Source organism: Sphaerodactylus townsendi, linkage group LG05, assembly GCF_021028975.2.
Source record: "Sphaerodactylus townsendi isolate TG3544 linkage group LG05, MPM_Stown_v2.3, whole genome shotgun sequence".
Taxonomy (NCBI): domain Eukaryota; kingdom Metazoa; phylum Chordata; class Lepidosauria; order Squamata; family Sphaerodactylidae; genus Sphaerodactylus; species Sphaerodactylus townsendi.
Genome location: NC_059429.1, coordinates 103,841,016 through 103,868,110, shown reverse-complemented (window position 1 = coordinate 103,868,110; position 27,095 = coordinate 103,841,016). Strand labels below are relative to the sequence as shown.

The 27,095-nt window shown below is 41.3% G+C and overlaps 1 protein-coding gene across 4 annotated transcripts in view; it reads left to right on the top strand.

The window, feature by feature from the left end:
- The window catches only part of DLGAP4 (DLG associated protein 4), a 388,862-nt gene extending 362,821 nt beyond the window's left edge, over positions 1-26,041 (top strand). For 3 of the 4 annotated variants that reach the window (XM_048498812.1, XM_048498811.1, XM_048498813.1), the window contains 6 exons: positions 9,257-9,618; positions 15,216-15,307; positions 15,777-16,183; positions 17,776-17,867; positions 20,149-20,301; positions 21,974-26,041. In XM_048498812.1, the coding sequence (XP_048354769.1) occupies positions 9,257-9,618; positions 15,216-15,307; positions 15,777-16,183; positions 17,776-17,867; positions 20,149-20,301; positions 21,974-22,192 (1,325 nt within the window). In that variant the 3' untranslated portion in view covers positions 22,193-26,041. Of the gene's footprint in view, positions 1-9,256; positions 9,619-15,215; positions 15,308-15,776; positions 16,184-17,775; positions 17,868-20,148; positions 20,302-21,973 lie in introns of those variants that run through there. The other variant, XM_048498814.1, reaches the window with a different exon arrangement.
- Positions 26,042-27,095: the final 1,054 nt, after the last annotated feature.

Here is a 27,095-nt window from a genome sequence, read left to right as displayed (position 1 = left end):
CTTCAATCCCAGGGGGAGGAGGAGGGAGCTCCTTATTTGGGCAATGACATCAGGGGGAGTCACTGCCCAAATAAGGAGCTCCCTCTCCCTCCCGGCTTCCCACCTTCGGCTTATACCTGAGTCAATACATTTTCCCAGGTTTTGGTAGTAAAATTAGGTGCCTCGGCTTATACACAAGTATATACGGTAATTTGTAAGCATTTATGTAGAATTTTCAGTGTTTTTTTCAGCCCCTTTCTTTAACCATGTTGGTCACTAGAATATTATTATGATGTTGGTATTGGTCTCCTTGGAGACACCAATGTAGCTATTTATAGGTGGAGTTTTCAGTGATTTTCTTGCATGTTTTACCTAGAGTTTGACTTGGTAAGTTGTCTGTTCAGGTGAGCTAGAGTTTCAGATCTGAGTCATTCTTGCATACAATTCTGAATTTCTCTGTGAATCAAAGCTTGAGGCAAACCCTATTGTTTCTGAGCCTTGCCTGTTTTTGTTTTGAGTTCCTTCAGAGAACAACATCAGAATCTGTAAATACTAGTTGGGTTGGTAGCGTTAGCCTACAACAAAACAAAAGTAAGAAACTCTGTGGAGCCTTAATAATTTATTTGTTGAAGAATAAGTTTTTGACAGGCCTGAACCCACTTCATCAGATGCAGAATTGCATTTGATATATTTACGGAGTATGCTGTTTTTGTGTGCTGCTGCCCAGTCTTTTGGAGTAGATGCCCTGCCATGTGGATAGGAGAAGGAAAGTCATTGGAAAAAGTAAAGATGAATGAAATACTTGTTAGAATACAACTTCAGAAGAGGGGAAGTACTTTACAAAAGAGGGCACACTGAGCTTTGTTCATTAGTGCTGTCTAAATTTTCCCCAAATCCGATTTTACATGAATTTCCCTAGGTATATGAGAATGGGGGGAGCGGTACATGTTATTACACAAGGCATGTCTGTTATTAAGATGATGTGCAACATATTCCCTTTCTTTTCAAGTTTCTTTTCAAGCCTTTATTTTAGTTGTTCTGACGTGATAGTCTGAGAACACTGACAGAATATTTTTTTAAAAAAATTAAAGCTCACTGGTGTTGATAGATGGTGGCAAAACCTCTTTGCAGCTGCCTCTAGACTTGAAGGGTCTGAAAGGATTGGTAATTGAAACAGCAGCCTTCAAATTCCTGTCAGAATGGAGATCTAATACCAGAAAGGGGGAGGAGTCTGGCTAGACCCTTAATGTAATGAAAAAAGCACGCACAGAATAAACCTCAGGAATGTTACCAGTGAGGAAATGACCTTTCAGTCCAATTTCCTACTTAACGGGATCCTTCAAATTGACTGAGGCAGCAGAAACATTTGTTCGCCTTCCCTTAATGTCAGTCAGCCGTTGCCAGTTCAGTGTCAGACTTTCAGAAACAGCTGCAGCGTGCATCTTGCAGATGTGGAGCTTGTTGCTATAGCTGGGGTGCAAGGCATGCTTCAGTAACATCTCCATGGCAGTGTATTTATAACTGAGACATTTCTGACTCTGACTTTAAAGTGTGATTCCTCTTTCTTGAATTTGTAAAGTGACCTTGACATTCTAATGCCAGAGGAAATGGAAATATTAAGGTGTTCTTGGCTTGAGATGCTCCAACTGGCATTAGTTGAAGTTGAGTTGTGTATTTTGTCTCTTGCCTCTTAATTTAAAAAAAGTGCACGAGTAAACTACTCCAGAAAATATAACATTTTTGTGTTATTCCTTCCAGAATATAATGCTAAGAAAAATGTTGTCTTGTGGGCCTGCTTGATCAGATTCTGACATTCTTCTTTCCTACCCAGTCGTATTTTGCTTGCATGTACGACATTCCTTGCTTACTGGATATTGCTCCTTTTACAAAGCTTTCAGTGTATTTCAGTGGATAGAAATACATTGAGGGTTATTTCCTGCAAAACTATGAAGGTTTCTTACTTCAAAACATTCCATAGTACCAGAATGTTTCTTTCAGTTGCTCTCCCATCTGGCAGTCTGAAGTCATGAAAGATGTTCGGCCTCTAAAGAATTATCTGAATAGTAACAGTAGGAAATGACTAGTACTTAAAGATGAATAGTGCAGTAGGTCACCATTTAGTGTACTAACCTTCCAAACCTCCCACATTCCCAATTTCATTTGCTAAAGCATGAAAAGTTGGTGTCCTCCCTATTCCCACCCCCACCTCCAACCCCAACCCCCCCCGGGGAAAAGTTTCCTTTATTGGTCTTCTGGGAGGTCGGTGGTAATATCTGCCACCTTCTTACACTGTAGCAAGCAGAATCATCTGAGGCCTTTGGGGGAGAGCAGCTTATTAAGTTGAATTAATCATCATCATCTCCTCTACATGTACCATGTATGGGATGCTTTCTTACCTTGGCTGCACAGAGGCCACTGATAGCCATTTCAGCTGCACTAGTTCCCTCCCTCTCCCCCTCAAGGGGAATGGCTTCAGCTGCCACTTACATGCAGTTGCTGCTTTTTCTTTTGCAGGTGAGCAGTTTATTGTTCCCCAAATTCTAATCACTGTTGCTGGCTCCCACTAGAGCAGAATGTGCCAGCTAATGTCTGCATCTCTGTGGATAATTTTTTTCCCTAACAAAGAGAGTCTTTTTGTTCTGCAAAATATTTTGAGGCTGTTTGTGTTCTTTTCTTGTTACCATTTGTTTGTTCATTGTGCTGCTGCTGCTTTGAACACAAGGGTGTGGTTTGTTTAGTTGATAAACTGGAAGTTTTAAAAGATCCAACCCCTTGTTTGCATAGTGCTGCTTTGTCTGTTATGGTTCAGTCTTGTGGACAGTCGAAAGCATCAGTAAATACAGTTTGCTTTAAAAAAAAAAAAGCTGTATGTCAATTTCAGTCCCCCTCCCCCCCCCACACACACACACGTTGTCCAATCTGATGTTTTTTAAAAAAATGAATGGCTTGTGTGTGTGTGTTTTTTTAGAGAGAAGTTTTCGGCTGGCACTATAAATCAGTGCATCCCACTGGGCTATTATTTTTGCTGGGTGGTAGGCCTGGAATCCAGAAGCTTTAAAGATAAGGGCCCTTCAAATTCAATTCAGATAAATTCAAAGGGGCCTGAGTGCTCTGGCCCAACCAGGGTGGCTTCACAGCTCCTACCTTTTCCCACCCTTTCCAAACCGAATCTGGCAGGCTGCAGAACAACAGAAAAGCCCCCTGCCATGATTTCAAATATATATGATATTTATCAGGAGAGAAATGGCAAAATTGGGAAATATTGGGAGATGTGCTTGTGTCGTCACAGTGATATGCAGTGGCTCTTCTGAGTAATACTCCCCCAAGTAGCACCTGCCAGATTTTTCAAGAAAGTGGGCAAGGTCCTTACTTAGTGGGGCTTGTGGCTGATCAGTGGGTCCCACCTTGAAAGAACTATGGGTTGCAGGATTGTGGTTCTGCCTTGGCACAGAATTTCATATACCCACGAGTACAGATTGTATACCATCTGCACTGGAATGATTAGGCTGGTAAATATCTCAGAGAGCTGAATAGAGGAGAGGTCTTTTGAGTTCTAAGCAACTCCACTGACTCTCAGTTCCTTTCAGTAACTTTGCCTTTGCTCGCAAGGCATTCAAGTGAATCTTCTTTTGTCCTCTATTTAGATGTGATTCAGGGCTGGTCCAGAGCCAGCTCACTGTTATTGGATCACATTAGTGTGTGTAAACTGTGATGGAGTGAGAGATTACGGTGGATGCACTTGGCCAGTAGTAAACTGGGGCACAAACAGTGTAGTAAACAAAAGTAAACAAAATATTCCTTGCCTCATTAGTGATTTAACTCTGTCATGTCGCTGGTATTACTCTAAATACTGAGTTTTTCTCCCTCACCCCCATTCTGTTTCTTTCTTAGCATTTAGGGCCCAGATAAAAGAGAGAATCTTTTTAAAACGTCATTTCTAAAATAATTTGAGTGCACTTTATGAAGGGCTCATTTAGAATGGCCCTGAACTTTGTTTTCATTTTGCTTTAACAGACTAACCTGGCTGTGCCTTAGCATTCATTGAAGAACATTCAGATATTCAGTCTTCCACATGTGTTCTGTTATGACACAATCTCCCTGCAGATCATTCAATTTCATGTACTTTGGCACTTAAATTAAAAATGCACGGCCACACCCATCTGTTTTGTATTCAGACACTTGCCTGTAAGAGCTTTTCTTGTCATTTCAAAAGCAAGGATACTTTTGCGTGCATCCATTTTCAGAAGTGCCAAACCCCTTAGTGTATCATGGCTATATGCCAATAGCTCACGTTCACACTGACTTTTATTTCTACCTGCACAAAGCAAAATGGAGACAGTACTGGAGATCATAATCTCTGTCCCCAAATAAGTCTGGCGTAGCAAGATGTTTCTGTTCTCTGTACCACCACTGTGTTGAAAAGAATTTACACTAGTTATGCACATCAAGACTTAGTGTGATTTTTTTCTTCTTGCCTTGTTTTTCTATTGTTTTTGGCTATAGTTGTAGTTTTGTGAAGGCTCATGTATAAAATAACTACTGCTGGAACTTTTCAAACAAGACATCTTCTAAAAAGAGAAATCAAGGTAGTAGAAATAAAAGTTGGCTGTTAGAAATTATATAGGCCATAGCAATTTGGAGGTAGGAAGTACTAAACTTCAATGTGTTTTGTAAGCTGATGTAATTATTGTGAGTGTTCCCAGAGGAAAATAAATACTGCTTATTTTCCAGAGAAATAATGTGTGAAAGTATTAGTTAGGCATTTTGCTTTTTACCTATTGGTTCCAAAGGTGTAATAACGCTGCTATCTTGTAAAAATTTAGCTGCTCTATCACTGATATACTGGCAAAATAACAAAATTGCTTTTGGAGAAATTGACTTATCGGTAGTAATGCATAATTGTTCATGGCCTTGATCTTAGTATAATGGCTGATGCAGCTTAGTGATTTTGTTCAGCACACAATAACACCATTGGAACCTGATCTTAAAATCACTGTGTTGAATCCCATAGATCTTTTATGTCAAAGATGGCAACTTCCACTAGTGCAGGGAGCCTTTCATTAATGTAAGAATCTGAAGAGTGTGCCACTGTTAGCTGAAGAGCCCTGTAGGATCCAACCCACTGTGTTTCTCACTATTCAGGGGGAAAGCTCAAGCTGAAATGAAGGCTTTACCATTTTGATTTAGAGAGACATTTGAAGAAACCTGGTTTATTTTTTGTACGCAAATCCATGTTTGACTATCTCTGTTCAGGATGGCCAAGTTGGGTTTTAATTTATTTTTAAGTATATTTGCAGTGTTTCTTCTCTTTTGTTTCCTTACCTTTTTTGGATTGTAGGACTGAAGTTTTCAAGGAACTGATGTTGTAGATGAAAACTTTAAGTATGAATTCCATTCATAATCTGGACAGAGCTAGCACAGTGATCTACCATAGATGATTGTCATGAACTGTACCACTCCACTCTTGTGCTAGAGAAAATGGTACAAAAACCTTATGTATGAATGAAAGGTGTTTCCATTTACATATTAAAATATACAAAGGAAATATTTCTACTGTTAAGTGTTATAAATTGTAGATGTTATCAGAAAGATGGGTTTAGTATTGAGTTCAGACTAGATTAGAATGTACTAAATTCCTAAATTTCAAGTTTTAAATTTTAAAAAATTAAACCATATTTATTCTTTTTTCATGATATGTTTTAGAAAAGTTGGAAACCTCCCTGAGCTTGAAAGAGGAAGGGCAGTATAGAAATTGCATAATAAATGAATAGTAACAGCTGCTGCTTTGAATTGTTGTGGAATTATCTTTCCCATTTCATCATTCCCAAATCAAAGGGAAGGTGAGATTAAAATAGAAATGCTAATTCTTATATTGTCCTATTTTCTTTCCTTCTCTCAGATCTTGATAGTTTTACTCTGGTTGTCATCTCATTCTCTGTAGCTGCTTTCATGTCTAATTGGAAATTAGACATGTCTGGAGCTACATACTGATTAGTATTCCTTCTTTGATGTTCCAACTTCATTAAGAAAGCAGCTTTATCAGTTTTACCTATATATATAAAGGCAAACCTTATCTATTCTGTGTCTCATTTATTCGGTTCAAGTAACAGTGATATTCCTCAGGCACCAACTTTGTTGCAGGTTACATATTTACATTAGAACATACATTTGTGAAGATACCTAAACACTTCTTTAATTGATCCTCCTTTAGCAAAGGTGATGGCATATAGTTGAAAGTCCAGGCAGCCCAATTTCAGGCAAGCTAAGAGATTTTTATCAACTGAGCAGGCTAATTTATCTTGAAATGGAATTGCTGATGTGTACTCCCTGTATGAATTTAGTATGCTGGGCATTCCTGTTTCCTCTTGTGAATAATAAGCACCATTGAAGAAAACAGCTATTGCCATGGAGACCATTTTTAAAAAATCTTAACCTAATTCTGTTTGTGTATTACAAAACTGGTTTTTAAAAATCTGTTTAAGGGAGTATACCCTCCTATTACACATCCACAACCTTCTGCTCGCATGGGCAGTTTCATATGTGAGCCTCAAATGTCTTTTGTAGTTTTTCTTGTGCCTTTGGTGTACAGTGTTGCTAATACTTGGTGGAACATAAAAGAAAAACAGAAGATTCATTAATGCGAGTTTTACAAATTGACTTAAGCTATGTGGGATAGTCTGTAAGCATGTAGAAGGGAATGCTGTGATCACTGAAAGTCAACATGGGTTTCTCAAAAACAAGTCATGCCAGACTAAACTTATCTTTTTGATAGAGTGACAAGCTTGGTAGATGAAGGGGATGCTATGGACCTAGCATACCTTGACTTCAGTAAGGCTTTTGACAAGGTCTTCCATGACATTCTTGTAAGCAAGCTAGTAAAATGTGGGCTAGACAAGGCTACTGTTAGATGGATTTATAATTGCTTGGCTGGTCAAACCCAAAGGGTGCTCATCAATGGCTCATCCTCATCCTGGAGAGACGTGACTAGTGGGGCACCACAGGGTTGTGTCCTGGGCCCAGTGCTATTCAATATTTTTATCAGTGAGTTGGATGATGGAGTAGAGAGCATGCTAATCAAATTTGCAGATGGCACCAAATTAGGAGGGGTAGCTAATACCTTAGAGGACATGATCAGAATTAAAAATGATCTGGACAGATTAAAGAGTCGGGCCCAAACTAAAAAAAAATTCAAGAGAGATAAATGCAAAATACTGCACTTAGACAAAAAAAAAAAAAAGGAAGAAAAGAAATGCACAGATATAGTATCGGTGACACCTGGCTTGACAACAATACATGCAAAAGGGATATGAGAGTCTTTGTAGACCACAAATTGAACATGATTCAGCAGTGTGATGCAGCAGCCAAGAAAGCCAATGCAGTTTTCCACTGTATCAACATGAGTATAGTATTCTAGGCTGAGGGACGTAATAATACCTCTCTATTCTGCATTGATCAGATCTCAGCTGGAATACTGTGTCCAGTTCTGGGCACTGTAGTTCAAGAAGGATCTTGACAAGCTGGAATGGATCCAGAGGAGGGTAATCAAAATGGTTAAAGGTCTGGAATCTGTGTCCTACAAGGAGAGACTTATGAAGTTGGGTATGTTTAGTCTGGAGAAGAGAATGTTAAGGGATGATATGGTTGTCTTGTTTAAATATTTGAAGGGATATCATGGTGAAGATGAGCAAGCTTGTTTTTTGCTGCTCCAGAGACTAGGATAAGGAGTAATGGATTCAAGGTACAGGAAAAGAGATTCAACCTAAATATTAGGAAGAACTTCCGGGCAGTAAGAGCTTTTCAACAGTGGAATACACTGCCTTGGAGAGTGGTGGAGTCTCCTCCTTTGGAGGTTTTTAAAAACAGAGGCTGGAGGGCCATCTGTCAGGAGTGCTTTGATTGTGTATTCCTGCTTGATGGCCCTTGCGGTCTCTTTCAACTCTATGATTCTAGTCATTCAGTTATTATAAACTGTTGGTGAATTGGTGGTGACTGTGTAGCTATAGAGCTAGGATAAGCCACTGTTGTTGGACTTCAAGAAAAAGTAATTAAAATAATGCATTGTAAATAATAAGATAATAATAGACCATATTGGTATATTGTTAGAGTTTCTTATTAGGATCTGGGGGGTCGTTTTTGGTTAATAAAAAGGGGAAACTAGTTCATTTGTCATGATTGCAACTCTATAAATATGCTGTGCGAAATGAACCTTAGCCTAACCCACCTCTCATAGGGTTACTGCGAGGATAACATGGAAAAGAGATCAATATAAGCCACTTTGGAACCCTACTAGGGAGAAAAGAGGGGTATAAATGAAATAAATATGACAGTTGAAAAATACATGTTAAAAACATGCATCAGAGCTTTAAAAAATTAAAAGCAATAAGTCACTTTCAAATAAGCACTGAATAACAGGCACTACTAGCATGTAACTTCCCTAACAATCACTAGATAGCAGCACAGACTTTCACTGTCATGGCAACTTGAATATATACTCCTGATATTCTAGAATTATTGCTAAAGGAAGCCAGTATCTGACATTTTCTGCCCTGTTCACTCCTCTTGTTGGGAAACTTTGACACTTGCTTTGAATTACCTTAGATCCAGTTCTGTGAGAAATGTAAATATATGTACATTCATGATGGACACTATTCCAGACGACCCTTTATAAATTTTGTCATTCTTTAATACTGAGTGAATAGAGGAAAGACCTTGCTTTCAGGCCTACATCAGGAAAAATTCAGAACTCCCCAGTGTCTTAGCTCCACAATTCTTTAGTGATTGCTTAACACACTGACCACTAGATGTTCTGCTCTGCAAAGAAAACTCATCTCAACAATACCAAGTATATCTGTTGACTGATGAGATTCCTTCTATGGCATCTTTTTACAATTACCAGTTGGTCATTTGCCAACATAGTTTCAAACACCAAGAGGTGGCTTTATCAGAACCTTGAAAATAAAACAGCAAAGTTGCACACAACCATTGAAATCCTGTTTACAATTCTCTAGGGGGATCATCTTTCTCTTCATTATCTTCCAGTCTGTGTTATCATGATGTTCCTCTTACATTTGGGTAGTGTTGGCTATTAATGTGCTTTGGTTTGGGCTGCTACATGCACACTGCTGGCTAAACTGGTATGTTCTGCATCTGCGCTTGCCGGTTTCTCTGAACATAGTTACTAATCCAGTCTTTCTCTCTCCTCACTCATTTTTTTACTGCTTTCTCTTCGTCTCTTTGCTTTCCTTCTCGCCATATTTTCTTGCCACCACTTTCACAGGTTCGGCATGTCTAGTGGGATATAAAAAGACACCACCGCCAGTCCCACCTCGGACCACCTCGAAGCCGTTCATCTCTGTCACTGTGCAGAGCAGCACTGAATCGGCTCAGGACAACTACCTAGACAACCAGGACCACAAGAGTGAAGTCAACAGCCAGTCGGGATTGAGCAATTCTTCAGACAGCTTAGATAGTACCAGGCCACCCAGTGTGACCAGAGGCAGCATCGTGACTCCAGCCAGAGAACCTCCTGAATTACCCCAGAAAAATGCAGCCTTGAAAAGTGATAAAGGAACGCTGACTAACGAAGAGCCGAAGGTGGAGAATATCCCCAAAAGGAAGTTGTCATCTATAGGAATACAAGTATGGAATTGTTTGTTCTCATCAGCAGTAGAAAATGTCCTTAATATAGTCCCTTGAACATGTGCATACTTGTTCAGCTGCTTGAACATTTGAATCCATGTAGTGCACCTCTGCCCTGACCTGAATAGCGTGGGCTAGCTTGATCTTGCCTGATCTCAGGTCAGCAGGGTCAGCCCTAGCAAGTATTTGGATTGGAGACCTCTAAGGAATACCAGGGTCGTGATCAGGCAGTGGCAAGCCACTTCTAAATGTCTCTTGCTTTGAAGGCCCCACCAGGGGTCACCATAAGTAATGAGTGATTTGATGGCAAAAATAAAAAAAGTATGCCTTTGGTGAAGTTTATTAAACTCCCATGGCACTCAAGGGAGAAGCTTATAGGAAAAGACTGACAAGAGCTTGTTCTACTGACCATATTTTAACAGGATCCTTCACACCCATATGTAGTTCAACTATGAAACCTGTGGTCATCTGAATGTGTAGTATGTCACAGGTAAAGTGGGTAGAAAGTATGAAATGCTTGTGTAAACATGATGGTCACTGTGACAGAAGAAGAGCTTTGTAGCATTCCCAGGTAGCCGCAGGTGCACCCTTGTGCATAAATATGTGTGCCTACCTTTCTTGTACTGCCTTATTTCCTGACTCAGTAGACTGTAGCCAACAGTGCATCAAAATACAGTGGAGATGTATTTGCATTTCTGCACACTGGTCTTTGACTAATGAATCAGAACTCCATGGGTGGCACCACAGTGCTCATTTATTCTTTTAAACAGAGAGAGAAGGTTAGGCAAAAGGCAGGAAAGGAAAGTGTGCTTATGCTGCAAATTTATACTGGCTGCATATTAGCTTAATTGTCATGGGAATTGGTCCTTTGATGAGGGTATTAAAAATGTTATACAAACCTCACCCCAGAAATTTCATACTAACCCACCCCAGAAAACTATAACTCCTATGCACTCTATCAGTCCAGTATGTGTGTGTGTGTGTGTGTGTGTGTGTGTGTGTATGTATATGTGCTTGTGTATATATAAAAATGCCTGGAATCGAAAAAGAGAACAAGGGACAATGCATGTTTAAAAATTAAAATATGCCTAAAGCAAAAAAAAAAAAATTCCCCAAACTTGATCCCATATTACTGGGACTGATCTATCTTCTTGAAAGTTCCTAAGGAGTTTCTTCTTCTCCCTGGATGTCTTCCTGCCATCTGGCATATCTCCAGTTAGGGGGCAAGCTGCCCTGCCTTTGTTATCTCCCTGTCCGGCATCATCTAGTATAGTGATGGCGAACCTTTTAGAGACCGAGTGCCCAAACTGCAACCCAAAACCCACTTATTTATCACAAAGTGCCAACATGGCAATTTAACCCGAATACTGAAGTTTTGGTTTAGAATAAACGGGTGACTCCGAGGTGTGCGTTAGCATCTGCAGGAAGTGCCGAAGCTTTTGATGGTGCAGACAGTGGCTTTGCTTCGAAGCAACCGGCAATGCTTTGAATGGGTGAATCACGACCCTAGGAGGGAGTTAACTCAGAAGCAAGCCTCATTGCCAGCAACTGAGCTTACTCCCAAGTAAAGGATCGTGGTTTAGTTCTTCCCATGAAAATCAGTCGGGTTTAACAGTGGGGTTTTGCTTCCCCAAAACTAGCTCTTAGGTTTAATGCTAATAATCTCCCTGAATTAATTACACTATTATCACACTAGGGGCCTGGTGGGGGAAGGGGGAGGGGTGTGGGGGGGGGGGAGGGAAGTCAAATTTTCACTTTCTGAAACCCAATAAACCCCCCACCACAAAATAGAAGTAAAAAGGCAATCAAGGAAGGCAATTCTAAGCAAGAATCCTAAGCAAGGGGTGGGATAACTTCAGGAAAGATGGTGGAGCAGCCATCTGATCTGCGTTTTTTCCTTCACATGTCATCACAGCACTTGACTTCCCACAAAAATGCAACAGGAACAGAAAAATAAAAGCAGTTCTAGCAAAGACCTTGGTGTGCTTTTAAAAAAATCCTAAATGCATCTCGGTTCCTCCTCCATAGGCTTGATCTGCCCAGGCAATCAGCAAAAAACTTGGGTCTGAGTGTTTCCCAGGTGTTTGGAAAGGCACACATTTTGTTTGTTCAACCCCTCGAGCAGCAGCAGCCAGCCTGCTCCAGCCGGTCCTACATGCACATGCAACTCTGCCCTGCACTGCTCCAATGCCTCTGCCCACCCCTCTGCCTCCGCCCCACCCCCTCGAGCAGGGGCCAGCCTGCTTTAGCCTCCAGCAAGTCCCACGTGCCGCTCTGCGCCTCTCTAGCATCTCTCCCTCCTCTGCCTCCCCCCCTTGGGCACAGGCACCAGGCCTGCCATCCGAGTCTTCCCTGCTCATCGCAGTGCGCACACGTTGTGCCCAGTGGCCCAGGCCAGCCTAGATGTGTGTGTGGGGGGGATTTTCCACCCCCCCCCTCCGACGAACTCTGTATGCACGTGCTGACAGAGAGGGCTCTGAGTGCCACCTTTGGCACGCGTGCCATAGGTTCGCCACCACTGATCTAGTACAAAGGCTTGCAGAGGCTTGCATACAGATTTTCTACTCCCTGTGTTCATGTTTACCTAAACATATCCATGTCCTTGGCTAATAGATAAGCAATGTATGCAGCAAAGGGTATCTTGTCTGTTAACAGTGAAGCAAGCCTTTGAAACAGAGAGAATAGGGCATAGAATCAAAGATGGCTGTGGACCAAAAGTAGTTCAGTAATCTAACTCATTTCAGAAATCCCAAGTCTGAGTTGTTGCTGACAGAACAGCTTTTTTTGATTACCGACATCCTAGTTCAGATTTTTTTTTTAATTGCACCTTCTAGTTTATGGTTTTGTTCCTTCCAGGGATGGTTAAGCATAAATTTGAATTGGTTTTCTATCAGAACAGCGATTTTCAGTTCCTGGAATTCCTGCAAATGTATACCAAGTCCAATGGAATTTTGCTGATAGAATATAATTAGGAGTTCAGGTTCAGCTGTTCTCACTCTAGAGAACAGGATAAAAAGGTTGTCTTGAAAACTTTAAAAAAATAATAAGATACTTGGGCTTTTCCTTTCTGTTGTCAAACTTTACAAGAAATAAATAGTGAAGTGCCTTCTCCTTGGAGACTTTTCCATCAGTCACCTGTCCTGCTGAGCAAAAATAGGATTGCACTTATTTTAAGTAAAGAAATATCCACGTGCAAGTCTGAATACAATAGCTGTGAGCAGGATGTTTTAAAAGATTGAGACTTGGATCTTGTGACACTGTTCTCCATTTGCTTTACTCTGGCCACCACAGAGGCTTTTAGAAAAATACAGGTCTTGGGCACACAGAAATGCTAATGGCAGCCAGAGAGAAGCAGGAGGGGAACAATGCCTTGGGATCCATACCCAAATCTTTGCTTGCTCTCTGCTATATATAATCAATCCTTCCAGGTTGATTATAGATATAGGAGGCTTTTCAGATTATGGATTTGTAGTGTAATGAGAGTATTGTTGTCTACTTATCATGGGGATATTTTCTCAGCTGGAAAATTGTGTGAAATGCCATGCAAGTTTCATTAGATGATAAAAGGAGCCCTGTTGTTCAAAATGATAAGCAACAGTACTGCAGTCAAAGCTCTGCTCCCAGCCTGAGTTCAGTCCCAACAGAAATTGTTTTCAGGTAGCTGGCTTGACTCAGCTTTCCATCCTTTCAAAATTGGTAAAATGAGTACCCAGTTTGCTAAGGGTAACATGTAGGCAATTGGGAAGGCAATGGCAAACTAGCCGATATACATAGACTGCCTAGTAAACATTGTGATGTAACATTCATTACCCATGGGTCAGTAATGATCCAGTGCTTGCACCTTTGCCTTTTTATTGGCACATAGACTGAGCTTGCCTGTATCCCTAATGTATTTTGCGATGGCTCTTAGTTTATACCTGAAAAACCATTTAGAGGTTGAACATCTTTTCTCTCTTCTTTTGTATCACTACTTCAGAGATGCACACACAGTTCTTTAAAATATGAAAAACCCAGGTAGAGAACACTCACTGAGATCTTCTTTCCTATGCCTATAATCACTCAAATACACTACCACTTTGTTAACCTGGAATGCAAATACCCCAGCATGTTTTTTTAATGCAATGACTACATTCCTTCCACAGCAACACAGTGGTAAACTTTCTGTTTCCTCTATCCATTGAATCCAGAGAACAAGAATATAATCTTCAAGGTGCTATTGGCTAGTGTTGGACTGCTATGTGGGGCATTCTGGCTGATTTTTAGAGCCAAAGGAAAATATGGCAGCATATTTGAAACTGAAAGGCCCTCAATCTGCCTTTAAGTTGCTGGGCCAAGATGTGTCACATACTGTCTTTCACAGCTTGCTGTGAGCTTTGGAAATGCATAGGTCCGTGGTGGTGAATCTTTGGCACTCCAGATGTTATGGACTACAGGGGCTGATGGGAATTGTAGTCCATAACATCTGGAGTGCCAAAGGTTCGCCACCACTGGCATAGGTCATAGAGCTGGGAATGGCAGTACTGCAGAGATCAAGGGGACATTGAAAGCTGACATATGTATTGATTCTTCTCTATAAGATCTTTAAGCTGTATTCCTTCCGTTTGTGCTGGTTTTGACAGTTTTGTTCCTAAGGCTTGGGTGGGTACAACATTCTATCTTAACCAAAAAAAAGTGTAAAAGCAACTTAAAGCAAAAACATCAAAACCCTAACCTTCTATAGCATTAGCCAAGCAAAAATGGTCCAATAAATAATATGTAATAGTCCAAAAATAATGTGTAATGAATGGCTGATTTTCCCCTTCTTTCTGCACACTATCATATGATGAGGCAAAATGTGTGTTCTCCTCTCACTTGTAAACCACAGTCTCTCCACAACCTTCTCCATAGGTTCAGTTCAATATATTTTGATACAAGATACAGCTCATGTCAGCAGGGCCATGTTTTGAATGTGGGTGTGCAATCAAAAATTTAAACACAGTTGCTTTTTAAGAAATACACCAAAGTTCCATAAGCGTCTGTTACTCGTGTGGGTGCACAAAGCTACCCTTAAAATCTCTGGATAAAATATGTCACAGGGGTCACTGGTAGCCACAATCTACCTCCCTGTCTTTTTCTCTTCCCACCATGGAGATGTTGCAGTATTGAACAAATGTTAGTCACCTCATAAGTTGGCTGTTGTGGATTTCTGGGCTGTGTGGCTGTGGTTTGGTGGTTTTAGTTCCTCACATTTCACCTGCACCTGTGGCTGACATCTTCAGAGGCATGTCACATTGTGACATGTCTCTGAAAATGCCAGCCTCAGATGTGGGCAGAATGTTAGGAGCTAAAACCGCCAGACCGGTTGTGCAGCCTGGAAAACCTACAACAGCCAGATGATTCCAGCCGTGAAAGCTTTCAACAATGCACCTGATAAGTTCTTTGTTCAGGCCCTTTACGATGCAGAGAAATTTTTGCTGCCTTTTGGTGTATGGTGTCTGCATGATCACTGTGTGTGTGCGTGTTTGTGTGCATGCATGCCTCTTTCCTTCTAATGTGAATTCTAGCAGCAAGTTTTTTTGTGTTTTTGTTTTTTGTTTGTATCTTTTTTTGTTAATAAGGTTGACTGCCTTCAGCCAGTGGCAAAAGAGGAGCCCCCTCCACCAGCCACCAAATTCCAGTCCATCGGGGTACAGGTAGAGGACGAGTGGCGGTAAGTGGAAGACCCAGGCTCTTTTTTTTAATTCCTCAATCCACAGTTTCCCATTGATAGCTTAGCTGCCCCTTTCTCCCTCCCCCTCTCAAATCACTGCTAAACAGTGGTGGTTGCAGAAATTTCCAACAGCATGTGCTCCTTACCAAAAAAAGTCAACTTAGCGATGTAAACAAATTATTGGAAGCCAGAAATGAAAACTAGAACTGGTGGTGTAATTATAGATGCGTGCCAGTCTTTGTTTGGATGGCCTATTGCAGTAAGCAGGCAACCTTATAATTTTGTCTGTCTGCATGTGTGGTGTGTGTGTATCTGTGTGCAGGGCGGGGATGGGCCAGGAAAATGCAGTTTGAGTGCAAACACGATAAACAGAAATGTGTACTGTTGTCTCTGTATGCTGTGGAACAACTCTGGCTCTTCGTGAGGGCTGTCTCTTCTGAATTCTCTCCTGCCCCTCTTCTCTTTGTAGCAACAGCCACTCCCACAGCATGTCCACCAAGCAGGACACAGATTCTGACACGCAAGAACCAAATAACTCTAGCTGTAAATCTGAGAGAAGCCTTGCTGATTGCCCGCCATGCAACAATTCTAACAGCTTTGATGCCAGTACGAGGCAAACAGCCATGCCCTCCCAGATCACAAGAAACCTCTCCTATGGAGACAGCAATGACCCAGCTCTAGAACCTTCTTCTCTTCCTCCTCCTGACCCTTGGCTTGAGACTTCCACCACCATTCCATCAGAACCAACACAGCCAGGAGCTTGCCGAAGGGACGGGTACTGGTTTCAGAAACTACTGCAGGCAGAGACTGAAAGATTAGAAGGATGGTGTCGTCAGATGGACCAAGAGACCAAAGAGAACAGCCTCTCTGAAGAAGGTTAGTATTGATGATTAGCTAAACTGTGGGGAGAGGTGAGTCTTCAGCTCAGGATGTGACAAAAAAAATCTGGGTAAAAGGAAGGGAACTTTATTTTTGTTGTGTGGCATGATCTTGCAGAGAAAAGAAGTGGACCCCAGTTCATGTTTTTTTTTCATGAGAATTTTAGTTTAATGGCAACCCTCTTCAGCAGCAAAGAAGCAACTTTTCCAGATATGTGCCTCACTCAGTTTTCCCCTAGATTGTCATGATTATCATGGACAGAGCTTTGGCATTCAATTTTCTTCAGGATCACTCCTAATTACATCCTCTGCCTTTTGAAACTCTGAAGCAGTTTAACACTGAAATGGTGCCTAAATAAGGTCTGATCTATGCAGGCAGCATGGCTGAGGTGAGGCAATGGACTGCCACCATTGTAGGCAGCAGCAGAGGGACCATTGTGCAAGTACATGCGTGCCTTGTAAGCAGAGTGGTACCCTGACCTGGATGGCCTAAATTAGCCCAATCTCATCTGACCTCAGAAGCAGCATCAGCCCTGGTTAGTATTTGAATGGGAGACCATCCAGGAATGCCAGGGTTGCTGTGCAGAGGAAGGCAGTGGCAAGCCATCTCTGTTAGTCTCTTGTCTTGAAAACCACATAAGTGTTGCCATAAGTTGTCTGCATACATGCATACATACATACATACATACATACATACATACATACATACATACATACATACATACACGCACAAATGGAAGGTTAGATCACCATACTAATAGCAAGGCTAGAACCTTTCTGCCTGACATACTTATTGTTCTCCTTTGCTTGGAGATTATACATGGGAATATCTTTAATAACCCTCCCCCCCCCCACCTCACCCTAATGTAGTGCAGTACATTCTGCCACAGCAGAAGTCTGTATTTCATCCTGATGCTTGTCTAGAGCATGCTTCAGAGTGTTTTTCTGGTAGCTTTAACTGTGGTTGGGGAGTGGGCAGGGCAGAGGCCCTGGAGTCATTGAGAAACATCACTGACATGTTCCCAAACTATTTGTTTTACTTAGCGTGTGCACTGTGCTTTCTTGTACTCGTAAAAATATTTTCCTATTATGCACGTTGCAGAAATAGTGGTTGACATCAGAGAGGGGGGAGTGAATAGGAAGCCAGACATCCCAACTCTGCAGTGGGAGCAAGTTGTGCTCCAAACGCTGAAATCTTGATCTCGTATTGGGAGGGGCAGGGGGTTTGGAGCTGGGAGAATATAAAAGTCTTCTGAAACTCTCCATCAGACTTCATTAACACCCTGTTACGAACAAAGAACCTCGCAGTCGTGTGGCAGTCTGCCATTCCTGATGGTGACTTGTACTGGCTGTGGCTGTTGGCAGTAGAACAAGGGCTAACAAAACATGCTCAGACAAAAGAGCTATGTGTCATTTTTAATGACTTGTCATTAATGGCTTTGAGTGAAAAACACTTTTGTTCCTGGTTGGGAAAAAAAGGGATAAATCTGTGTCAAGAGCAAAAAGAGGCACTTTCACCTCAGATCTCCTTGTTGCATTTGTTGTCCTTCTGCGTCATTTGACTTCTTTAATGTATCTTTTATTTTGCAGTCTTAGGCAAAGTCCTCAGTGCAGTGGGCAGTGCACAGTTACTAATGTCCCAGAAATTCCAGCAATTCCGTGGCCTCTGTGACCAAAACTTGGTGAGTATGCAAACTTTTAAAACCGGTGCAATGTATGCAATGTGTAGAATGGCATTCTTGCCTTTTTGCTTGGCTTTTGCCAAGCATTAAAACAGCACTCGCCTCCCCTGCAGGTTTCCTGGTAACAGAAAATGTCCTTTGGTCCCAGAGGCCAAATGTAGGTTGATAAATAGCCTCTTCCTAAGAAAGGCTATGTTCGTGCCTTCCACGCCCTCCACCCTTCCCCATATTCATATATGGATAACACTGTGAGCTAATTAGAGGACACCTTGGTTAGAAAAATACTGCCCCCATCCTCTTGTCACTGGATTCTCTCTCCTTCCCTCAGCACCACAGCTACTATGTCTTGATTCCCCCTCATCTGCTCCTGTTTTCTTCCTCCTCTCCTGCCGCCACTTCTTTCTCCATTGCTGCTGCTACTTCTTTCCCCCCACATTACTGCTTCCCTTTCCTCACTCCTCTTGGGAAAAAAATAGCCATGTGTATGGGGTTATGAGGCAACCCCATAATTCTGACTCTTATCAGACAAGATCTCTAGGAGCATTTTTTCCCCCAAGTTGCAATGTGTGTAAAGCACACATCACCAGTTTTGGGAGACATTAAACCCCTCCTCATTTTTTAAAGGTTTGGAGATTCGTAAGGACAACTCCCTTTTCTAAACATTGTCCCATTATGCAAATGCTTAGAACTGCACTCTGGGGCCAACTTCGTAATTAGGTAAGCAGTGGCCATTACAGTCTCCTGTCTCTTTGAAATTCCATTTCTTTTCTCAGTTATTTATTTTATTTATTTTTATATTTATACCCCGCCCTGGCCCCAAAGGGCTTAGGGTGGCTTACAATGGCATAAGCCTAAGATCATACATAAAATTCACACAAAACTTATAAATAACAATCAATAAAAACAAATCATAAAACCATTTAAAAACAATCCAGCTAAAAACCTCAGATGGTGAGACATATTGTTTCTCCCACAGGAGACTCAGGGAAGATATCATAATGGGAAACATCTGGCTAGCTTGATGGAAGGGCCTGGCAGAACAGCTCCATTTTACAGGCCCTGTGGAATTGGGTCAGGCTCCACAGGACCCTGATGTTACTTGGCAGCATGTTTCACCTGGCCCTTGTTACAGCCAGCCGGAGATCCCTTGGGCCTGGGACCACCAGTAGATTCCCTTCCACCAGTAGATTTGCACTGCTCCTCCAAATAAGGGATGACGTGTATTTCAGGCCACATTCTCTTTCCAGTGTCATGTCACTTCTCAGCTCAGCATTCAGTGCATTTTCTGCTGTAGAAACATACCAGAAACTTGGAAAGAGACTCATGGCTTGCAGATTTGCTGTATGGAATGAGCATATCTAGCCTCCCAATTTGTAACTGAGTAAATCTGGGTTTGATAGAATGCCACTGGAATGTTTTGAGAACCAAGGTAGTTTCTGGGCCATTTCAAACATTATTTCATTGCAGACTTGTACAACAATATATGAATGGTTCTCTGATTGTCCAAATAATTATCAAGCAGTGGTTAATTGCAACATGATTTATACCATTTTTAAAGTAATATGTGAAACAATCTTGATTTTCTGGATTGCAGTTTATAAATAACAATACAAAACTTATAAAAAGAAAACAATAAAAACAGTACAAAACTTATAGAAAGTAGCACAGAAAAGTTAAAAGCTTCACCAATTTTTTTTGTAATTTTTATCCAGTATGTACCAAGCAATGGAATTAGCTCTTTCAGAACCATTTTTCTCAGCATGCATCATAGTGGACTTAAATGCACCAGTAATTCTTCTCCATTCCTCCGTAACTGTTCTCCATTGGGAGAGCAAAACTTGATTGCCCCTTTTGGTCTTCTGGTTAGAGTGTTTATACAGTAAGAAGCAAGTTCCTAAGGACCCGTGTGTTTGTGCCATTTCTATAAACCAAGTTAATCACAACTTGATGGTTTGCCTTCTTGGAATAAAATGTAATCATGATGATAGTTGTGACTACAGTTGAAATAAAGGGATGCAGTACTCCTTTGACCAGACTTTTCTGAATTGTACGTGCTGATTTCTGGAGTATTACAGATCTAGACTAGAAAGATTTTTCTGGCAAGGCGAAGTTCTTGCTTCTCTGGAGCTGTTATGAAATTAAGAATGTGCATGTCAGTAGCCAAGACAGATTCATCCTCTTCAATGCAAATCTAAAATACTTTGCAAATCTTGCATCTTCATACTATATTGCAGTTGCTACATACACACAATTTTTCTCGTCCACATTTCCTTCTCTGCAGAACCCCAATTCCAATCCCAGGCCCACAGCACAGGACCTTGCTGGTTTTTGGGATCTGTTGCAATTGTCCATCGAAGACATCAGCATGAAATTTGATGAGTTGTACCACCTAAAGGCTAATGGCTGGCAGTTGGCAGAGACACCGGAGAAGAAAGTGAGCATGGAACTAGTTGAAGTTCTAATAAAACATGTTGAAAAATTAATGCTAGTGACATTTCTTTGCACTCCTCCTTTGCAGTCTGTTTGTCATGCAATTATGGGGTTCTAGGCTGGCATAAAACTTTCTGGAAAATTCTAGTTTCCTGATCACTAATTTTGGTTTAATTCCTCTTCACAAAGAAGGAATTAAACCAAAATTAGTGATCAGGAAACTAGAATTTTCCAGAAAGTTTTATGCCACAAAGGACATGATCCTATTTGTGCTTGCTGTGAGGAAAGAGGGGCAGATGGTATGAACAGTTCTCTTACTCAGCTCTCTTTTGACTGCTGCACTGGTTAGCAATTTCCTGTCACGCTCAAAGGGAATTTTTTCCCTATTTCCCCCCTTCACTGTGTTGTCATTTTTAGACCTCGTTTTTCCCCTCTGTCACCTCCCCATTCCCCTTAAACCACATATCACACGGTGATGATTTTCAAAGGGAAAATTCCTGCCACCGATAAACTGCTCTTTGCTTGGGGAGACCTTACCATCTAGGCCAGGGGTAGGGAACCTGCAGCTCTCCAGATGTTCAGGAACTACAATTCCCATCAGCCTCTGTCAGCATGGCCAATTGGCCATGCTGGTAGGGGCTGATGGGAATTGTAGTTCCTGAACATCTGGAGAGCCGCAGGTTCCCTACCCCTGACTAGGCCAGTGGTTCTCAACCTACCTTTAATACAGTTCCTCATGTTGTGGTGACTCCCAACCATAAAATTATTTTCATTGCTACTTCATAACTGTAATTTTGCTACTGTTATGAATCGTAATGTAAGTATCTGATATGCAGGATGTATTTTCATTGTTACAAATTGAACATAAAGCATAGTGTTTAATCACAAAAACAATATGTAATTATATATTGTGAAATATTTATTTCTAATGACAAATAAATGAAATATGTGTTTTCCGATGGTCTTAGGTGACCCCTGTGAAAGGGTCATTCAACCCCCAAAGGGGTTGCGACCCACAGGTTGAGAACCGCTGATCTAGGCTAAGCTCTTCCACCTGTTTAGTCTCACCCCCTGACTGCCTTTAAAAGGAAGGAGTTGCAATCTGGAGGTGGTATTCTTTGCCTGGCATCTAGGGTTCTGTTCTCACTTGCATAGTACCCAAACAGCTTTGACATAATGACTGATCCTTGAACAGTATCAACTTAGTCTTTCAGGGTTTTTTTTAATAATATTGCACAACTAATTTGCAGAATTGGTGACTTCAAAAAGTGTGTTCCCTTGATAGTGTGCAAAATTCACAGTTTTCTTGGTTAAATTGCTTGTATCCTCAACCAGGTTGTAAACATAATCATAATCTGTGTGTTTTTGGTTCAGAATTTTGTCTTAAGCACTTTCATATTTAAAAATCTCTGAGATAGTATACTGTGACTTACGGGTATTTAGTTCTTGTGGTTGGCTGGCTTTTTTATTATTAGTTTGCATTTTAAAAGTGAGAATTTTAAATGGATTGTATTGAGGTTCTTTATAGGCTTCTTTGGAAACTTTCTCTAAAAAGCAATATAAAAATCTTCTGAATGTGATTAACTGGCAAGCAAAGTTTGCAAACAGGTAAATGGAGAAAAGTATAGCTGCATGTCTATGTGTCATTTGACGTTCCTTGTTCTTCTTCTTTGAAGGAAGAGAAGAAAGCACCCCCTCCTGTGCCAAAGAAGCCAGCCAAATCTAAATCCCAACTAAACCGGGACAAGGCTTCCGATTCAGTGGATAAACAGCGCCAGGAAGCTCGCAAGCGACTGATGGCGGCAAAGCGTGCTGCCTCAGTCCGGCAGAACTCTGCCACTGAGAGCGCGGACAGTATTGAAATCTACGTTCCTGAGGCACAGACCCGTCTTTGAGCAAGGGGAAGAGGAAGAAAACGCACTCTTTTTGACATCATTAAAAGGAAAAAAAGGTTCACTAAACTTAGTCTGATTTATTTGGTCTAGAGACACAGAGCCGATCTTTCAAAGGGCTCCCAATTTGGCTTTTTCTCTCTCTTTCTGTCTCCAGCTTTAAGTAATGAAGATTTTGAAAGGAAATTATCTTTCCCAGTTCTCTGGTTCCTCTCTCTTAAACCCTCCTACCCTTTCACACTGGCTGTGGTGTGGTGGAACAGACTCTTGGAAACACAGTCCTTTAGACTTGGAACTGCATCCTTTTTACTTGTTCTGTCTAAGGAAAATTATTAGCTTGTTTACATGAAACGGACAACACAAAACCAAGCCTTGGGCACTTGCCATGCTGTGCTTTTTTTCCTCTTTGTTGTATTCTTTGTCCTTCCCTTCCACACACGGTCTTTCCCCCCACATCTGTCCAGCCCCACCCCTTCTCATCCCCTTGGTCCCTCCCCAATGTCCCCCATTTCTCTAGGCCCTGGCCTTTCTTCTTCTGTCATCCTTTCTCTGCATGGCATCGTTTACTGTGTTAAAAGTAAACTCTTCCACAGAGCTCCAGAAGAGAACACCTGTTCAGCGTGTACTGTTGTTGCACTCTGCTAGTGAGCAGCCTTTTGCAGTTTTTTAAATGTATTTTTTGCCTTGTCAGTGGGCGGGTGCGGGAGGCTGAGGGGGAGGGGCGGGGAAAGTGACAGGGCTTTCTCAAAGGGTTCCATGTATCTTTAAGCCTCACCACCACATGAAGGGGCAAGATCAGTAGAATTGTGTCAAACTGAAGGCAGGAATCCTATTCGCATGGGGCCTGCAAGCAAACATTACCAACAGAAAATAATGTAAGGGGGTGGGGCTTCACCGTGAATGCTGCGACAAAAGGCGGGTGGGCCCTTTTAGGGTGTCCTGTCATACAACACAGTGGATATATACGTATATTGTCCCACTCGTGCGCACATACACTTCTTTCCTTCAATTCCCCCTCCTGCAAGGTTTCTTTTTTTGTTCTATTGGGTTGTTATTTGTTTTTGCAAGAGTCACTGTTGAAGAAATCAGCTGCTACACAAGAGAACACTGTCTCCAAATGGGTATATAATATTAGGCCATTCTTGGGTGAAAAATGAGTGAACAATGATGGCTTCTGTGCTTTAAAAAAAGTATCGGTAGCTAATGGAGGGCTGGCAGTTTGCCTGCCTGTATGTATGTGTACATATGCATATACACACTTAGTAGGTTCTGTATATTTAACACATATACATACCCGTGTATGTAAATGTGCGCGCACACGCATTTCGATGGTGTTTGTAAAAAAAACAAAAAAACACCTCAGTGAGAGTGGGTGTATGTATAGCATATATTTTTACATGTACTATAGCTAGATGTGTGTAAAAGTGTGTGCAAAAATATATACCCTGTGTATAATCAAATTCCTTTTTCCAGTCACACCCTTTGTATCCCATGTTCTGTGGGGAACACTCACTAAAGTTCACCATTTTGGCCTAATGTTGTGGAGCCAGAAGTCAATGGTTCCTCTACCTTTTCTTCTCTTTCAACCACCCTTTCCTCCAGAAAAAAGTGTGCATTTGTCACAAAGCTGAGCACTCACATGGTGGGGAACGATAGAGGCTATTTTGTTAATGGTTTCAAGTAGTCAAAATTCTGAAGGAATTTTATACCACTGTGTTGGTAATTTAAGAGGACAGTAGAAAATCCTAATTCTGGCATGCATATGTCTGGTGTCTATGCATATATACATTTTTCCACCTCATATGCAACCTGTATATCTGGTAAAAATTTGCCATAGAGAATGTGGCTTCAAATCAAGATAGGATTATTTTCTTGTTATATATGCTTCCACACGAAATGATGGTAGAGAGATGACTTCTAACCAAATGGCAGATATTCTCAGTTCTTCATATTAAAATCTGAAACTCTTGGAATGGGACTGGTGTTACTCAGGTTTCCCTAAGCAGTAATTTTAGAGGGTACTGACTTTGGTCAAATGCCTGAACCCCTTATATTCCCACATGAGATCAGTGAGATGAAATTTTAAATCTTTGTAAATGCAGTTTTAAGTCAGTTTATGAAACACAGCTTGGATTAACTTTCACCATGCCGCAGCACTGCTTCACATGTGATGTGCTAGTAAACACATTTGCCTCTGTATGTACAATCCTTCTGCTCTTTAGCACATGTACTTTCATGAGGCATATGTTTGCCACATTCGCCCTTTTACGTTTCAATGCATGTAAACAGTGTGTTAATGTATACACCTGAAGACTGTAAAGCAGTGCCAGTTTTCGGCAAAAAAATGATAAGATAATGGATTGTGTACTGTGTTATAAAGGAAATTGGGCTATGGTTAGAGGAACATTCTTTCAGAGCAGTTTGAGCCAAGCTGAGCCTTGCTAGAAATATCACTGTCCCCTCCTACCTGGGTGGAGGGGCAAGATCAAAGCAAAAGCAGCCGGAACTCAATAAAGTTTCATCTCAATGTATAGCTCCAAGGCTTTCTCCCTTCTTAAAAAAATGTAGTAAAGAAGCAAGAATGGTTTTCTAGAAAAGCACTGAAAGATGTTTATGTGGACATGCCTTGCATGCAGCATCTTCGAAAGGACGATAGCCTGAATAAGGTGTTTTAGTATTCCAACAGTCGGAATGCAGTTGGCTCAGATCTGTATCCATTGTGACACACACCACACCCTTTGCTTTAATATATCTCCCAGCTGTATAGGAGACTTAACAGGGTTTGAGAAATAACTTTCATGTACAAATTAGTTTTAGTTAATAGGATGACAAGGTAGCACATTACCTACCTCTTCATGCAGAATAAACAGTCCACTGTCACTGCTACCCCCTCTGTTATAGAAACCTAGTATCCAGGGATGAAACAGTTGCCTTCCAGATACCCAAATCTCTGTAAGGGAACAAACCAGGTAGCCGTATAGTCACAAAACCCTTTTAAAAAAAGGACTACCTTTAAAGGGCTGTGAACCTACTAAATTCCCTCTTTTCCTATGTTTCTTGTGTGGGTCCTGAATATTTGGGGATGGATTAAACACAGTTTAAATATTACTGTATGGGTGTAATGGGAATACAACCACTGCCAGCTATGTATAAGGATCAAGTGCAGCTTGCTCTGATCAATTAAGTGCAAAGATGCAGCTGTTTCAGAATTCCTGAAGTCTGACCCTGTTTAACTTTTTACCCTTGGCACTTCAAAGCTATCATTTACATTGCAGGGTAAGTCCACAAAGGGATAGGTTTGTTCCTGTAAAAAGACTTGGAAGATTGGTGTAACAATGACTTCATCCCTTGTAGCAATAGTTGTGGGGGGAGACTATGGTGTATCTTGCATTTCTCTCCCTGTCATTTTGAATTCCGTCACTTTCCTGGTTTCAGTGTTTTCAAGAGACAATCTAGAGATCCAACACTCAAGTGGCTCTGAACAGCCCCTGCTTCTTTAAACTGTGCTTCTAAGATGCTTCTGTAGTTCTGTTTATGTAATAGTTGTGTGGATTTAAAACAAAATGTACATAGAATGCTTTGGTTTATAACATTTTTTTTAAGAACCACAAAGCTGGAAAATAAATTGTGACATTTTCCCCACGGTGATTTAGCTTACTTACCTTAGTTCTATGGCAGGAAACAAAATTGTTTAGGCCCATGATGTTAATTTCATGACACTTTTTTTAAAAAAAATGGAAAATGAAGCCTTGTACCTAGCCCCATATCCTAACGTTTTGTAATGTGAATTTGCTGCCATTGTAGACTACAGTAAAAGCAAAGAGAAGGTGCCTCGTGGGTGCCCTGATGTTATCTGTCTCTTGCAGTTTGTGATCTCCAGTTTCTGCATCCAGCTACAAAATTGGGAAACGTTTTTGAACAACGAAGAGTTGTAGTTAAAGAACAGTGCATTTTTATTCCCTGTTGAGGGTGCTTGGTCACCAAGAGGAAAAAAATATACTTTGTGGCAGTAAGAATGTTTTCAGACTCCATAACCACAATTCAGCATAGTTGGATCTTCTGGTTTTATATGTAAATTTTAGGCCAGAATTTAAGCCCACATCTGCTTTGCACAGGACCTACCTGAAATGTAAGTAATCTATAAGTGAGACCTTTCACAACCTTTGGAGACATGATCTATGGTTCTAATCATTTTCCTACTCTGTCCTCAATATCATTCTTATAACTGGCCTCTCTTGTGAATGAATATTATATTTCCTATGACATGTTTTTATTTACTTCATTTATCACCTACTTCACTCAGACACAAAGCAGTTGTGCTTCAATTCTGGCTATTATTTGAGTAGGTCTTCGTACCCTGGGAGGATCTGGCTAGAGCTGGAAGATGATGTAGAAATTGACTAAAATGTTTGTTTGCCAGAGCTGCCAGGTGTAGTCACACAGGCTAGCAGAATTGGGCTTCCAAGTTGAAATGTCGAAATTAAGAGTAATGTAGGAGTAAGTGGCAGCAACAACTTGGCACAGAGTCAGGTAACTGCAAAAGAGCACTGTAAATACAAAACAGAATATATCTATTCCTGCTAGATGTATTAGCAAGTTGCAAACCTCTCTGATTCTAGTGTGATGAGTGTAACTGGCCTGCTCCTGAAGAGATTTGTGAAAAGATTGTTTCATAAAGAGGGCACTGCTGAGTCAGAGCAATGTGCCATCTTTCTGTTTCCTTCAGTGATCAAGCTGGTGGCTTTGGGAAGCTTGTGGTCAGAGCATGTGTGGGAGTTTCAGTCATGGTTAGGCAGAGGCGTACCAAGGGAGGAAAGCGCCCGGTGCACCGGTGCATCCTCGGCCCCAGAATGCCCCCACCACACCCCTGGAACACCCCCACACCCCCCACAGGGACACGCACCTG